This window comes from Raphanus sativus, chromosome 6 (genome assembly GCF_000801105.2).
Source record: "Raphanus sativus cultivar WK10039 chromosome 6, ASM80110v3, whole genome shotgun sequence".
Lineage (NCBI taxonomy): Eukaryota > Viridiplantae > Streptophyta > Magnoliopsida > Brassicales > Brassicaceae > Raphanus > Raphanus sativus.
Window position 1 is genome coordinate 20243427 of NC_079516.1, and position 14987 is coordinate 20258413.

A 14987-nucleotide genomic window follows, 5' to 3' on the forward strand; every position below is an offset into this window, starting at 1 on the left:
TTCACTTTTCACCAACCACTTAAGAAAAAAAAAAATTAAATCGATATATATAAAGAATGTGCGTCTGCAAAAAAAAAAGCGTCATGCTTTGTGGCGTAGAAAGCAGTTTGAGTTGATTACAACTTTTTATGTCCACTTGAAATTCCTCTTTTGGATTTTATCTCATCACTAGTTTGTGTCTCAGAATCTCTCCCGTGAACTCGCATCTTGCTTTTGTTTTTTATTTCACTTGGAGCAGCTCTCTGAGATCCATTCGTTACCGATTGGTTTCTCTCTAATCATTCTCTGGTAACCGATCTGTTCTCACTCTCTCCTTCTTTATTGCATTGAACTTATATAATGATCCAAAGATTCAAACTTTCTCATTATTTCCAAGTAAAGTTTACATCTTTATTAGATTCTGAGTTTGATTCTTTTTCTTTTGGTCTCTTAGAGATGGCGGACGCGGCGAAAGATTTAGCTTCAGGGACCGTTGGAGGAGCGGCTCAGCTCATCGTAGGCCACCCGTTTGACACGATCAAGGTCAAACTCCAGAGCCAGCCTGCTCCATCACCGGGACAACCACCGAGGTACAAAGGTGCTATCGATGCGGTTAAACAGACCGTTGCTTCCGAAGGACCTAAAGGTTTGTACAAAGGTATGGGAGCTCCTCTCGCAACCGTTGCCGCCTTTAATGCTGTTCTGTTCACCGTGAGAGGTCAGATGGAAGGGCTGCTTAGGTCTGAACCTGGAGTGCCGTTGACTATAAGTCAACAGTTTGTTTGTGGGGCTGGCGCTGGTTTCGCTGTCTCGTTCCTTGCTTGTCCTACCGAATTGATCAAATGCAGGTTAGGTTCGGTCCGAAGCTATAAAATATGTACCAGGAGGTTCGGTCCGAAGCTATAAAATATGTCTCTTTATGTGTGTGTTGATTTTTGTCTTGGTTTAGGTTACAAGCACAAGGTGCTGGAGCTGGAGTCTCTACCCCGGGCTCAGTGGTTGCAGCCGTGAAATACGGTGGACCAATGGACGTGGCCCGCCACGTGCTACGGTCAGAAGGTGGAGCAAGAGGTCTATTCAAAGGTTTGTTTCCGACGCTTGCACGTGAAGTCCCGGGAAACGCGACGATGTTTGCAGCCTACGAAGCTTTCAAGCGGTTCTTAGCTGGTGGTTCTGACACTTCGAGCTTAGGACAGGGGTCGTTGATCATGGCTGGTGGAGTTGCTGGTGCGTCGTTCTGGGGGTTTGTGTACCCGACCGATGTTGTGAAGAGTGTTCTTCAAGTGGATGATTATAAGAACCCTAAGTACAAAGGTTCGATGGATGCTTTTAGGAAGATTCTGAAAGCTGAAGGGGTTAAAGGTTTGTATAAAGGGTTTGGTCCAGCTATGGCTAGGAGTGTTCCTGCTAATGCTGCTTGTTTCTTGGCTTATGAGATGACAAGGTCAAGCTTGGGATAAAACTGGTTTGCTTTGGTTTTTTAACTGTTGGTCTGTCCAATTTGTGGATGGTTCCATTGATTAATCTTTCTGTCTCTTTACCATTTATACAATTTACTTTTGAAACTCGAAAGTGGTTATTAAAATTGAATTTCTACAAAAAGTTTAAGTAACCACTTCAGCCAACTAGAGTTAAACCGAGCCAAAATGGCATCTAGGGCTGGGCGTTCGGGTTCCCATTCGGGTTTCGGTTCAGTCCATTCGGGTTTCGGGTTTTCGGGGTCAAAGATTTCAGCCCCATTCGGATATTTCTAATTTTGGTTCGGGTTCGGTTCGGATCTTTGCGGGTTCGGTTCGGGTTCGGATAACCCATTTAAAATGTTTTTAAATTTTCAAAATTCATTATATACTTTAAATTTTCAAAATCTATAAGAAAGATAATATATTACATATAAATTTTCATGACATATATGTTAAAATACCTTAATTTAACATATAAATTGGTTTTCTTTGAATATTTGGATAAAGAATCAATAGATATTTAACTATTTTTAGTGTTTTCAGTATACTTTAGCTATTTTAAATATTTACTTTTGACTATTTGCATATATTTTTCGAATATTTTGGAAAACTTAAAAGTATCTTATATATTTTTAATATATATTATATATAAAAATAATGTAGATATTTAAGTATATAAATTTATTTTGGATACATTCGGGTACCCAAAATACTTCGGTTCGGATCGGGTTCGGTTTCGTTTCTTTAAATACCGAAATTTTGAATCCGTTCGGATATTTAATCAATTTTGGTTCGGGTTCGGTGCTACTTTTCGGATCGAGTTCGGTTCGGTTTTTCGGGTTCGGATTTTTTGCCCAGCCCTAATGGCATCAGTCAGTTCATCAGCCGTAGTTTTATTAGACCGAAATACTGAACCGAATTTAACCAAGCAAGAAAATATACATTTAGATCAAACCAAACCGAATTAACCGTATCGTACTAAGCTTGAACTAAAACTTACATTGTAAATATGTCAAGTCACGTGGAGGATAACTAACTAGCGTATGACTAGTGCTTGCTCAGTAGTGCGTCAACAGCAAAAAAGGAGGGAACTTAACCGATTTATCCTTCTTCTTCATACAATTTTTTATTATATTTATTAACTTTTTTGACTATAAATACCAAAATAGAATATCATAATTCGAGAAAGGAAAAACAACGAGTTTGATGGAGACGATGGAGCAACAAAGACATTCACTCTCTTCTTTACCTATGCTCTCTAGGCTTGAGCATTTGGATTTCGTTGTAAATCGTTCTCTTACATTATAAATAACAGTTTACATCGTGGTGATATAGTTTTCATTATATTGATTTGACTATAATAAGTATTGCTTCATGAATGTAGATAAAGAATTTAGAAAGACAACAAAACCTTTCTAAATGGAAAGAAGAAAGCGCATCATCTACCACACGCGGTTTAATCGATAGAGGCACTGCAGTTAGAGAAGCTTATTTCAAAGGATCGTTGCTAGATAGAATCGCAGCTTTGGAGACCAGACTTTTTCAGGTATGGTTTTACTATAGATCTTAAACAAAAAGTTATTTTCAAGTGAGTCTGTATAATACGTTTAATAATTTTTGTATAATGTAAAAAGATATGTTTGGAGTTGGAATCGGGCAGTGCATCTTCTACTTCAACTGGAGGGTCCGGTGAAACATCAAACCAAAGGATTAAGAGAGACTTGACAAAACCATTGCCCATTTTCACTAGCAACATTAATCCTTTTCATATCCCCTTGCAACATCCACAAGATCCTCATGTGTGTAAATTTATGAATTTTGTATTTTACTTTTACAAAGCAGTTTAGACTGTTACTTTTCTTTCATGTTGTTTGAGTTGATGTCAGTAAAAAATCTGTTATTTAGCTAATTGTCATTGAACGTGTTTTTATAAATGTAGGAAGCAGGAGAGATGATTGAAGAAGAGAAAGAGGAAGAGATAAATGTTGAGAAACCATTACTGGAAAAGAAGAATAAGAAAAAGGATGCTAATGAAACTTGCACACCAAATAAGAAGACGAAATCTCCAAAGAAATGGTCTCGATTTAACTTCTTAGGTTGCTAAATTATTTATTTTAATGTTTGGACTATGCAGGATTTCATATTTCGCTTGAAATTAAGTTTTTCTTCTTAACAATTATCAGATAATCAATTTTTGGTTAATTAACATATTTAACTAACATAAAATAGGCAGTTGTTTCTAACGACTAATTTAGGATTAGGAACTCCAAACCTATACTAATATACTAGGTGATAACCCGCGCCCTGCGGAGTGAGTAAATTTAAAGAGATTATTATTATGAATTAATAGATATTATAAAAATATATTGCATTGATAAAATGATACATATTTTAAAATTAAAATTTAGATAAAACTGCGCATTTCACTAACAAATCAATCATGGTTTCTTTTTTTAAGTTGTTTGTATTTTAGTTTAATTGTCCTATAGGTAATGGAAGACAGACAATAAGAACCATAAGAATGATCAAAAACTAATATAAAATCAATTACGAAGTAAAGATAAAACAAAACATAAGCAATCGATTAATAAAATCTTTCAGAATAAAAATTCTCAAACAAAATAAATTAAAATCGATAAAACATCTGCAGTGAATAGTGACTTCAGAACTTTCCATTTGCAATCCTATTACTATCATAAAAAGTGACAAAGCGGCGAAAGTAAACACATTATTTAAGTGAATCTGTGAAATAAACGCATTACCTCATTCCGAAAGCATCGATTTCTAGAATCATTGGGATCAAAGACAATTTTGGAAAAACCATTAATGTTAATAACATTCTTCAATCGACTTTTCTAGAATATAAAATAATATTACCAAAAGTAACAGATAATATCATCTACAAAATATATATATGTTCCTAAAAAATTACAATATATTACCTGCTCTTCAATAAATTTTCCAAAACTGTAAAACACAAAATACAATGTCTTCATCTGTAGAATTCCATAAATCATGGAATACATGAGCAAGTGTGTTATTCTAAAAGCAACACACTTAATGACGACGTTACTGTAATATAAAAAATATTTCAGACTATACGCGGAGTGAATGATTAAAAGAGATTATTACTTTTAACCCAAACATATTATAAAAAAAGTTTTAGTCATAAATATTAAATATAATGATAGCTGTCGAGATTATGTAGGTATATATATTGTAAGCTTATTTGTTTTTTTTTTTTGAAAAAAAAAATCTTATGTGATTGTTAGATGTAGATGAAGTACAATTTATGGAAAATAAAGTAAAATAAGAGTATGCAAAAACTTAGATAAATTTATTATGAATTTAAGATAAAATAAATTATTACTTTTAACATAAATATATTATAAAGCAAAAAGTTTTAGTCACAAATATTAGATATAATGATATATATAGCTGTCAAAATTGTGTAGGTATATATATTGTAAGCTTTTTTTTTTTGAAAAAAGCTTGTGTTATTGGTTAAGTGTAAATGAAGTATAATTTATGGAAAAAAATAAAATAAGAGTATGCGAAGACTTATATAGATTTACTATGAATTTAAGATAAAACAATACATAGGCAATAAAATTACTGTTTTCATAATAATAATAATAATAATATTAAAAGAAACGTAGGTAATAGAAAAAGTAAAATACGAAAGAAACAAACTATAAGGAAACAAAAAAAATGATAAACTACAAATGATGTGAAAAAATTCTTCAGAACTCCTACTTTGTAATCCTATAGAGAGAAATAAAAAAGAATCAGATTACGAAACTAAACACACTTATTTACCAAATTCACAAAACGAAATGATCTATTTCTTTCTGAAAACATAGATTTCTGGAACATTATTGGGTTCAAAAATGATTTTAGAAAACCCATCAATGTTAGTCAAGTTCTACAATCGATCTTATCATGATAAAAAAAACAATGTCAGCAAGACAACATATTTATATACATAACAAGACCGGTTTATGGTTAATGTGATATCTTAGCAAATCACCAACATTTTTAAAAATATTATGTAATTAAGAATAAATTATTTTCTCTCAATGCATATCACTTGAATGAAATTCATTCAACGCCGATACATTTGGTAACATAATCTAATTTCCTTTTTACTATCACCAAAATTAAACGGAATTTAGTTGGCTGTTTTGAAAAAAATAGAATCATAAAGATATAATTTCATTTAAAATTGATACCGAGATTATTGCTATGTCTTCAAGTAATTATTCTAAAATCACGTATTGTTATTTTAGGAAACTAAGATTGTGATTATTTTTAGTAAATGTTAATCAAGTTCTTCAATCGACTTTATCATGATAAAAAACAATGTCAGCAAGACAACATATTTATATAAATTAAAAAATCGGTTTAGGGTTAATGTGATATCTTAGTAAATCATCATTATTTTTTAAAATATTATGTAATTAATAATAAATTATTTGTTCTCCAATTCATATCACTTGAATGCTTTTTGTGTTGTAAACATATTGCAAATATTAGTTATACAAAAAAATCCACTCATAAAGATTTAATTTCATTTAAAATTGATACCGAAATTATTTCTATGCCTTCAAGTAATCATTCTAAAATCACGTTTTTTTTTATTTTAGGAAACTAAGATTGAGATTATTTTTAGTAAATCATACAATCATGACTCAATCAATAATCATTTTTGACTCCTAAAATAAATTTATGCATTTATCAACGTACGAAAAAATAAAATAAAAATTGCATTAAGAACTATAGTATTTGACATATAAAAATTACAGTTTTGACACAACAAAATCGACATACAAAGGGGATCGTCAAATAGGAGGAAGAAGGCAACTATAGTATTTGCATTAAGAACTCGAATTTAAAATATCAATCATTGCCATCAATCGATTTTGTTGTATAAATTGATATTTCATCTTTGTATGTATAAATTGAATGTTAAATGCACAGTTAAATATAGAATGTACATGGGATTTGGCACTAATTGACCCCGAGATTGATTTTAAAAAGATCATAATCTCGGAAACTAACCGATTTATAACAGAAGATCGAGAAATCAGAGGAACAATACCATTAATATATTCCATTAATTTTCTGAAACTTAAATATCATTAATTGTCATTAATTCGACCGTGGGGCATCTAGGAAGATTAAGGTTTATAATTTTCTGTTTTTGAACAAATTATTATGTCAATTTAATTGTAGGTTAAAATATACCAATGGCACAATATGTAATAACTCTAATAGGCTAAGGTTTGTTTTAAAATAAGAATGAGAGTGATTGTGAGGCTGCCACATAAGAAATGACACTCATGTAAATCACACATCAAGTGAAGCTTATTTATTTTAAGTGCTCCTAAAATAATATATAGGGGATAAACTGATTTTTCTAAGTATTTATATGCTATCTTTATCAAAACTCCACCAATGTAAGCCAAAAATGTACTTATCTTAATGATTTAAAACTGTTTATCATATTACCTTTACGATGCGCTATAGATATACCTGTATCTTCTACTACTTTTATTTTGACCTCATTGCTTTTGTTCTCTCTTGGAAAAATTGGAAAATTGGAATGTTGTTCAGTAAGATAACTCTGAGTTATAGATTGTAGAAATTGATTAAAAAGCTAAAATTAATTTTTGTTATATATTTTTAGAAATAGAAAATTATGGATTTTTCCTTTTAGTTTATTCTTGTATTGTTCGTTTTAATGCATTTTAAATGAATTGCATAAAGTAACTTAGAAATTTTTAAAAAATCGATTTTAGTAATTTATTTTTAATTTTATAAAATTTATAGTTGGAATTGTTTTAGTTAGGTTAGTTACTTTTAGTTTATGTTGACTCAGTTTGGGGGTTTGTGTATCTTCTTGTTAATTTTTTTTTTATTTGGGATTTGCTTCTTCTCTTTGGTTAAATATCTTGATGCTTTTTTTTTGAAACTTAATCTTGATGTTTTAACTAGATAGAGGTTTAGTTTGGAAATATATCTTCTTTAGATTTTTGTGTGCCTAGTGTTTTAGTCTAGATGGAAACTTATTATATTTAAATATTTTGCATAATTGTTTAATTGTTTTATCTCAACCAATTGCATTTCAGCAATTTTCGTAATGAGATTCATCTTTTATGGAAAATGTCATGTTTTGGTTTCAAATTATCGCCTTACGTTTTGAAAACTGTCAACGTTCTTCAAATTATTCGGAAATTACTTATGGTGGTCTTATGAAAGATTCAGATTATGTTACATTTGGTACCATCAATGATCATCATATATACGAGCCTCAAGTTTTGGTCAGAACTAAACACTGTATCTCTTTATGTTTTAGCTTGTCTATGACTCTTAATTATGTTATAATTTTTTAATTAGCCTAGGCAAAAATATGAAATCTGAGATCCAAACCGAAAATTTTTCAAATACTTAATTTCATTTTATTTTGATATAATATTTAAAAAACTTAAATAATCAGATGAAATATCTAATTTTATGTTCATTCGATATGATACTTAAAATATTTGAACCCTCAGCAAAAAAAAACTGAATCTAAAATAAATATGGTTACAAAATGGAATTTATCATATACTTCCGAAGTGTTGTTAACTAATCTCAACCCGTATTTATAAAAATATCTGAATAGGGTTTAAGACACTGTGAGTCTGTGACCTTGAAAACTGGAAAAAATCCAATATGAATGCATAAATTCATCAATAAAGACCCTAAGAAAATTGATTTATTTGTGGAATTTTTGGAGATGAGAAGAGCATTCTACGGTGAATGGCTTTGAAAATAAGTTCACAACTACAACTTTGGAGTCAGATTAAGAGTTAATCTTTCTAATTTAGTGTGACCAAACAACAAAAAACTTTCTCATTTCAAACTGTAAGGAGTGAACTTTATTAACGTAACTTTTTTTTTAACTTTTATTAACGTGACATTCAACTCTCTATATGTAATTAACTCTAAGCTTGCTTACAAAAAAAAAGTAACTCGAAGCAGAAGTGATAATCTGAGAATGCTTCTCGTATTCCTCCGTTAGGAAAGACAGGGACAAATCTAATGGATTCTGCAAGTTGCCAACTTGGTTAATTCAAGAAAGAAAGTGAAATTTGAATTTTATGCGATTGGACAATAACAATGAAAACTGAAAATAAAAAAGGTGAAAACCCAGACTTTGATGATGGTAACCCAATTAGAAGACAGGATTTTCTAGCAGCCACGACTTTAATGATTTAACTCGAAAGTCTTTTGGGGGTACATACAGTTTGAAAATATCCATTTACCACTAATTGTCTTCGATATGTTTTATTAATTTTTCCAAAATCTATCTTATTAAAACAGAAACATTCTGTTGGATCTAACATTTATTTTGTAAGTTTTTAAATTAAATACACCTTTATACTTTATAGTTAAACCTACATTAAATCACTAATGTTACTTTCTTTATACTACTATCCATGTTTCCAAACAATATACTTATTTCTTTGTACTACTATCAATGTTTCCAAACAATATATTTGTTATACTACTATCAATGTTTCCAGACAATACAATAATTAATCTTAGTTATTTTATATCTATCATTTTCTCTTTAGAATTTTGTAGAAACATCATAATTTCATAAATTACAAAATAATGAACTTTAAAATTTGGATTATAAGATTACAAATTATGAAACTATTACAATTTAAATCCAATTAGATTACATATCGGTCATCCATCAGTTCAATCGGTTAGTCTCGAGGTTTAGTGATTTTTTTTTAATATGAATATTTTAAAAACCAAAATTGAATTGTCAGATCTCCGGATTAACGGGTATAATCACAATCGGGTTGACTTTAAAACACTGATTTAAATGCAAAAATATTTTAAATACACACTCTTTAAAAATTACCAAAATATTTGTTAAGCTATTAGTGAAATTTTTTATCGTAAAATATTCCGCGCTTCCAAAGCGCGGGTCAAAATCTAGTATTTTGTTGAACTTGAGAATAAAACACGTAAAAAAAAATTCAAGATTCTACTAAAGACATCTTTATACACGCTAATACATAAACGAAATGAGCAACAATTGTCTTCATCTTACATGTTAGATAGTGCTTACAAGTTGCACTATTTTAATTAAAAGATAATCAATACACTAACTATGAAGCTATTGATTTTTCCATAATGGACTGAGCAACGGGAAGAAAAAGCCTGGTGACGGCGGTGGTAGCGATTCGTTACCGCCTATAAACCGCGGTGAAAACGCGAAGAAATTGGGTGATAATAACGGAAACGGCGATCTAGGGGGCGGCGACAAAACAAACTGTGATGCTGGAGACTGGAATAACATTGGACTAGGACCGGTTTGATGTGAAGGAAACAAACCGGTTGATGGCTGAACCGGATTTTGGTTTTGTAGCTGAGGTCGGTTTCCAACAGGGCTTGATTCGATTAGGTAACGCATATAAGCAGATATTGGAGACTCTGCCGGGTTTAACTGGTTATTACGCTGAACCGTTTCAGTGGCTATTGGATCTGATTGAACCGGAGGTGGAGGTGGAGGTGGAGGGTGGTTGACTTGAATCAAAGGAGCCGGTCTAACTTTGACCAACCTTGAATTTGGAGGTTTTGGTGGGTTTGTTGACTGTGGAGGATTGACTGTAGGAGCTGAACCGAGTCCGGTTAACTGTTGAACAATGGATCTAAAATCAGTTTTGTTGATGTTATAAAACAAAGCTTGAGGATTCTGTTGTTGATTTTGCTGGTTTGATGGATCTTTACGGATGTTTTTCCCAATCTTGTTAACACCTAGATGATGATGATGATTATCATTATTTCTCTGATCATCCATCACTAAACCTGAAACAAACAAACAAACAAAAACAGATGCAAATTATTCCTTGGAAGAAATCAGCTGAGAGAGAGACCACGAAGCAAGCTAAAATCAAAGGGTTTTAAATCCATTTAACGAGAAAGAGAGCTTACACGTTTTCTGATGTTGACCAGAGCAATGAAGACTTTGGAAAAAACTCAAAAAGGAGGAGGAGAATAACAAAACAAGAGGAGGCTCTAAAGATAAAACAAAGGAAGGTGTGATTTTGTTGACTCTCTTGCTCTCATCCCTTTATATATATTCTTTTAGAAATTTCAGTAGTCCTAATTTAAAACAAGTGGATCAAGTGTATATACAAGTGAAGGGCTGATGGTGATGGTATATCAAAGTTGTCTATATATTTATTCACACTACAAATTATTTCTAATAAATGTTTTTTTTTGTAACTAATCACTCTAATATTATCTGAGAAGTCAGTTTCATATGTGTCGCGCTCACGTTGATTCTCATGATGGTTGATTACGTGAATACCCTTAATGAATTAATTTTAGTTATACCTAATTATCATTACTAAAAATTGTTTAGTTTCTTTTTTATTAATAAAGCTTTAATTATCTTTTTATTATAGTTTATTTATTTTATAAACCCATATATATAGTAAAAAGGAAATATCTATAAAATATATAGATTTTGTATATACAAAAAACGAATTTATTTTTTCCTACTTTATATTTTCGCTAAAAACATAAATAAAAAAGTGAATATCTAATAATTTTCAAAATATATAGGTGTATATATATAACTAAAAAATAGTTAAGATAATTTTTAAGAAAACATATTTTTATAATGATTATATTTTTGATTAATTGATTTTAAGAAAATTAATTTCAAACAACGTAAAGTGATCATCTAATATCATTAAGAAAAATTATAAATTAAAATTATTTTTTACCTAACTTTCATTGATTAAATTATAAAATGTATTCACAATTCTAAACAAGTGATGATTTACCAATTATTATGATTTAGTTTTTTTTTATAAATATTCATATATGTACATGAATTTTTAAATATTATAAAATATGTTCATGAATGCAACTACAACATTTTCTGTGTGTTTTTATCTTTTTAAAAATAAACTTACCAAATTTTATAAGATTTATAAAATATATTACAAATATAAAAGGATGAACTGAACTAAATTAAGCTAAGAATAGTAATCCAATTTTAATATTATTAAAGTAAAAAAAATAGTTGTCCAATTTGAAATAATAGATGCAAAACATACCCAACAATGAACACTTGAACTGTCCAAAATATTATGTTTGAAATAAGATATCTAATTAAGATGAAAACACACGGATAGATACAACCTTTTGAATTTCTGGGTGTAACTACCTTACGAATTTGAAATTAATCAATGAAGTTTTGAAATATTTCTGAATTGGTTTGCTTATTCAATTCTCAATCTCTTAGCACATTAATTTATTTTATATAATTTTCTCCAAAATAACATATATTAATATTTTAAAATATTAGAAGTAATTATTAATGCAATTCCAGCTTTATATTTCTTTTCTCAGAAAACATATATTAAATTATAAAAACTTGTATAAATATATTTACAAATCTAATAAAATGAACCAAACTAAATGAAATTAATCTAATTTTAACTTAATTAAAAAGTGTTGTTTACTTTCAAACCAAATATGGAGCTTAACGATACCATACATGAATTAATCCAAATTACTATAAATAGAATCGCATATCTAATTAAGATGAGAACATAGTGATACTTAATATTATTTTCATGATATAAATTAAAATAACTTAAAAGTTATGAACAAATGTATAGATATATCTATATAATGATATATATACAATTCCCTTTATTCATCATAAATATAAGTTATAAAGTTATTTGAAAGTTATAAAAAACATATGTAAATATTTTACAATTATCATGATTTAATTATTTTATAAGTATTTATTCCCGTGCATGAGCACGGGAGAATCACCTAGTTTGTAATAAATGTTACGCAAGGTAAATAGATCGACTTATAAATTGTTACGATAACAATTTTTATGTTTGTTCTCAAGAATTCATATATGCCAATTATCAAATAGTATATTTTTTGGCAATTATGTGGAACATGCAAATTTATAACTGGATTTTGACATAATATCTAACACAATCAGTAACCTACATACACATCGTGATCATATGAAACAGATTAAACACACACACACACACGCATTCAAATGGAAAACAATATTTTCACTCGAAATTATAGCACAAGTTTACAACAGCATAATATAATATTGAAAGTGAACAAAAATAACAAAAAAAACCCCATAAGTTTCATCAAAACATACTATTTTACATCTCATATATTCTATCATGACTTATACAATCATGAATATGGATTGAAACTATATGTAACCAGTTTCATTTGTCTTCCATAAAATCTCAGAATCATAATAAATCATTGATGATCATATGTTAACCTTGCTCTTCTCTTCTATCAACCCTTGATCTCTCAAATTCTCAAAACTCCAATTCCTTCTCATTCCACTACTTCTCACAAGCTTTGGTTGTTCGGTTCGAAGCAGTCCATTGCCAGAGCTTGAACCAACTGGACCACTTAGCCTAATGTGAGGAGTCTTTTTCACCTTCTTCATTCTCTGCGCTAAAGATGATCCTGATCTTCCAATTTTCTCAGAGATTCTAGCATTCAAATTACCTGACCAATTTCTCCCACCAACCTGATCAGCACCATATGTTTTACCTAAGACATGGTTACTTTCAACCGGTGGTGGTCCGGGACCAGAGAGATCAAACTGCTTGTTGGAATCCGTACGTGAAAGAGCTTGACATGATAGACAATTTAGACTCATAGCTTTTCTTGATCTCCTTACGACAATGGAGATCGAGAATGAGAGAAAGAGAGATACAGAAGATGAAAGAGAGAGTTGGTTTTATTTGATTAGTAGTTTTTATTTTAGTAAAGACTAACAAAAGACTAATCTAATTTTGGCCAAGAATGTATATCGGTAAATTTGAGTTTCCATAACGTAGATTTAAATATTAGTTATAATTAACAACTAAATTGTAGTTCCGAAAAAGTTTCTGCCTTTGGTCGTGTATCTCGCACGTTAATTAACAGGTACTCCCTCCGTTTCAAATTATATGTCGTTCTAGAGCAAAAATTTTGTTTCAAAATAAGTGTCGTTTTCGGTTTTCAATGCAAAATTTATTGAAAATATTCTCTATTCTATTTTTGTATTGGTTGATGTGTATTGGTAATAGTATTTTTATTTTGGAAATATGTAAAATTAAATGTTTTCTTAATCTGTGTGCAAAGACTTAGAACGACAAATAATATGAAACGGAGGGAGTAATTAACAACTAAATCGTAGTTTCGAGAAAGTTTCTGCCTTTGGGCGTGGGTTGATCAGAGACAAATTTTGTAAAAAATAACAATAGTTCTGTCATATACTTATATCATAGTAATTTGTAACGGGGATGACAAAAAATATAAATATAAAAATAATTTGTAGTGTGAATGAATGAGTGAATTATATACATATAATATTCCTTTTTGTAACACGGGTGAAATTATATTATATACATAGCTAAATATAGACTGAAAGATGAGTATTAACCCTGATTATTAAGTAACATCCCTTAGAAAACAGAAAGGAGTCAACATGATGATACTAAATAGTTTCCATTAGTGATGGAGAAAATTTTCTAGTCATCATCTTAGTTTAATACTGGCATGTTCTTTTCATAAACGCTTCGACCAGCGTATTAACTGGAAAACAGACCTAGCATCACAGCAAACACAATACCATAGAGTAAAAGAAACACACTAAATTTCACGATAACTGTCTCCCTTTTTTTGTAAAAAGACTCTCAAATTAAAAGATATAAACACACAAGCTGGTATGGTTTTACAATAATACAGTTTTAGAAAGTATAATGAGACAAGCCTCATATTTAACCAAACAATAGTTTTGAAAGAAAGAAGCTTATAAACATAAGCTTAATGAACAAGACAAAGAGAAAAAAACTAGGGAGTATGGTGTCCGCGGCCTCGACGACCTCGTTTACCTTTCTTTCGTACTATTGTCTAATCCATATCTTTAAATCTTTGAAGTGGTTTTATTTGCCTTCTACCTCTTGACATGCTGATATTTGTCGTAGCATCACTCAAACACCCATCTCGATCATCCTGCTCAGTATGCTGATCAGCTTGGTTATGAGAAAAGTTGTCATGTATAAGTGAATGCATAAAGGTCAATGAATTGTTCCTTGCAACCAAACTGGTCACGGAAACAATAATAGGTGATAGAATTTCTTCCATAATAGCAGGTAAGGTATCTGCTAATGGTGATGAAGTAGACTGAAGGTTGGAGCTAGTGGCTATTGTTACTTTAGAGGAACTGTGCTGGCATTGAAAGATCATGCGGTTCAACTCCATCTTGTGTTTGCATCTCTTCAAACTCTAATTTAATAATGGATTCCAAAAATTTGACACTAGATTCATCTTGTGATTTTTTAGCTAAAACCAAAGTAACTTCTGAATTTTCTTCTTGTACAACCATATGACCTGATGCAATATCAAATTGCGCTTGTTCCTTTTCCATTTCAATTTCCAAATCTTCATTTGACAGATCTTGCTTTGACTTTTCCACAC

The 14987-nt window shown here is 30.3% G+C and overlaps 4 protein-coding genes across 4 annotated transcripts; 2 read left to right on the forward strand and 2 right to left on the reverse strand.

Annotated features, from left to right (window-relative positions):
• Window positions 1-64: 64 nt before the first annotated feature.
• On the forward strand, window positions 65-1544 carry LOC108830855 (mitochondrial carnitine/acylcarnitine carrier-like protein). Its single transcript, XM_018604425.2, has 3 exons — window positions 65-288; window positions 434-827; window positions 929-1544. Exons 2-3 carry the CDS (start codon window positions 436-438, stop codon window positions 1437-1439), a joined length of 903 nt encoding a protein of 300 aa, XP_018459927.1. The 5' UTR covers window positions 65-288; window positions 434-435; the 3' UTR covers window positions 1440-1544.
• A 1101-nt stretch (window positions 1545-2645) lies between these two features.
• LOC108830860 (uncharacterized) lies at window positions 2646-3567 on the forward strand. The gene is made up of 4 exons (XM_018604430.2): window positions 2646-2723; window positions 2824-2985; window positions 3074-3238; window positions 3379-3567. Exons 1-4 carry the CDS (start codon window positions 2646-2648, stop codon window positions 3541-3543), a joined length of 570 nt encoding a protein of 189 aa, XP_018459932.2. The 3' UTR covers window positions 3544-3567.
• Window positions 3568-9467: 5900 nt separating this feature from the next.
• LOC108830858 (protein HAIKU1) lies at window positions 9468-10593 on the reverse strand. Its single transcript, XM_018604427.2, has 2 exons — window positions 10437-10593; window positions 9468-10310 (listed from the first exon to the last, which is right to left on the reverse strand). Exon 2 carries the CDS (start codon window positions 10300-10302, stop codon window positions 9619-9621), a length of 684 nt encoding a protein of 227 aa, XP_018459929.1. The 5' UTR covers window positions 10303-10310; window positions 10437-10593; the 3' UTR covers window positions 9468-9618.
• A 1954-nt stretch (window positions 10594-12547) lies between these two features.
• On the reverse strand, window positions 12548-13259 carry LOC108830863 (uncharacterized). Its single transcript, XM_018604433.2, has one exon. It carries the CDS (start codon window positions 13180-13182, stop codon window positions 12781-12783), a length of 402 nt encoding a protein of 133 aa, XP_018459935.1. The 5' UTR covers window positions 13183-13259; the 3' UTR covers window positions 12548-12780.
• Window positions 13260-14987: the final 1728 nt, after the last annotated feature.

Bases quoted from the DNA above. Each gene is read 5' to 3' on its own strand.
- LOC108830855 (XM_018604425.2), top strand. From the start codon at position 436: ATGGCGGACGCGGCGAAAGATTTAGCTTCAGGGACCGTTGGAGGAGCG. The intron at 828-928 runs GTTAGGTTCGGT...GTCTTGGTTTAG, and splicing joins ACCGAATTGATCAAATGCAG to GTTACAAGCACAAGGTGCTG.
- LOC108830863 (XM_018604433.2), bottom strand. From the start codon at position 13,182: ATGAGTCTAAATTGTCTATCATGTCAAGCTCTTTCACGTACGGATTCC.
- LOC108830858 (XM_018604427.2), bottom strand. From the start codon at position 10,302: ATGGATGATCAGAGAAATAATGATAATCATCATCATCATCTAGGTGTT.
- LOC108830860 (XM_018604430.2), top strand. From the start codon at position 2,646: ATGGAGACGATGGAGCAACAAAGACATTCACTCTCTTCTTTACCTATG. The intron at 2,724-2,823 runs GTAAATCGTTCT...TCATGAATGTAG, and splicing joins TTGAGCATTTGGATTTCGTT to ATAAAGAATTTAGAAAGACA. The intron at 3,239-3,378 runs GTGTGTAAATTT...TTATAAATGTAG, and splicing joins AACATCCACAAGATCCTCAT to GAAGCAGGAGAGATGATTGA.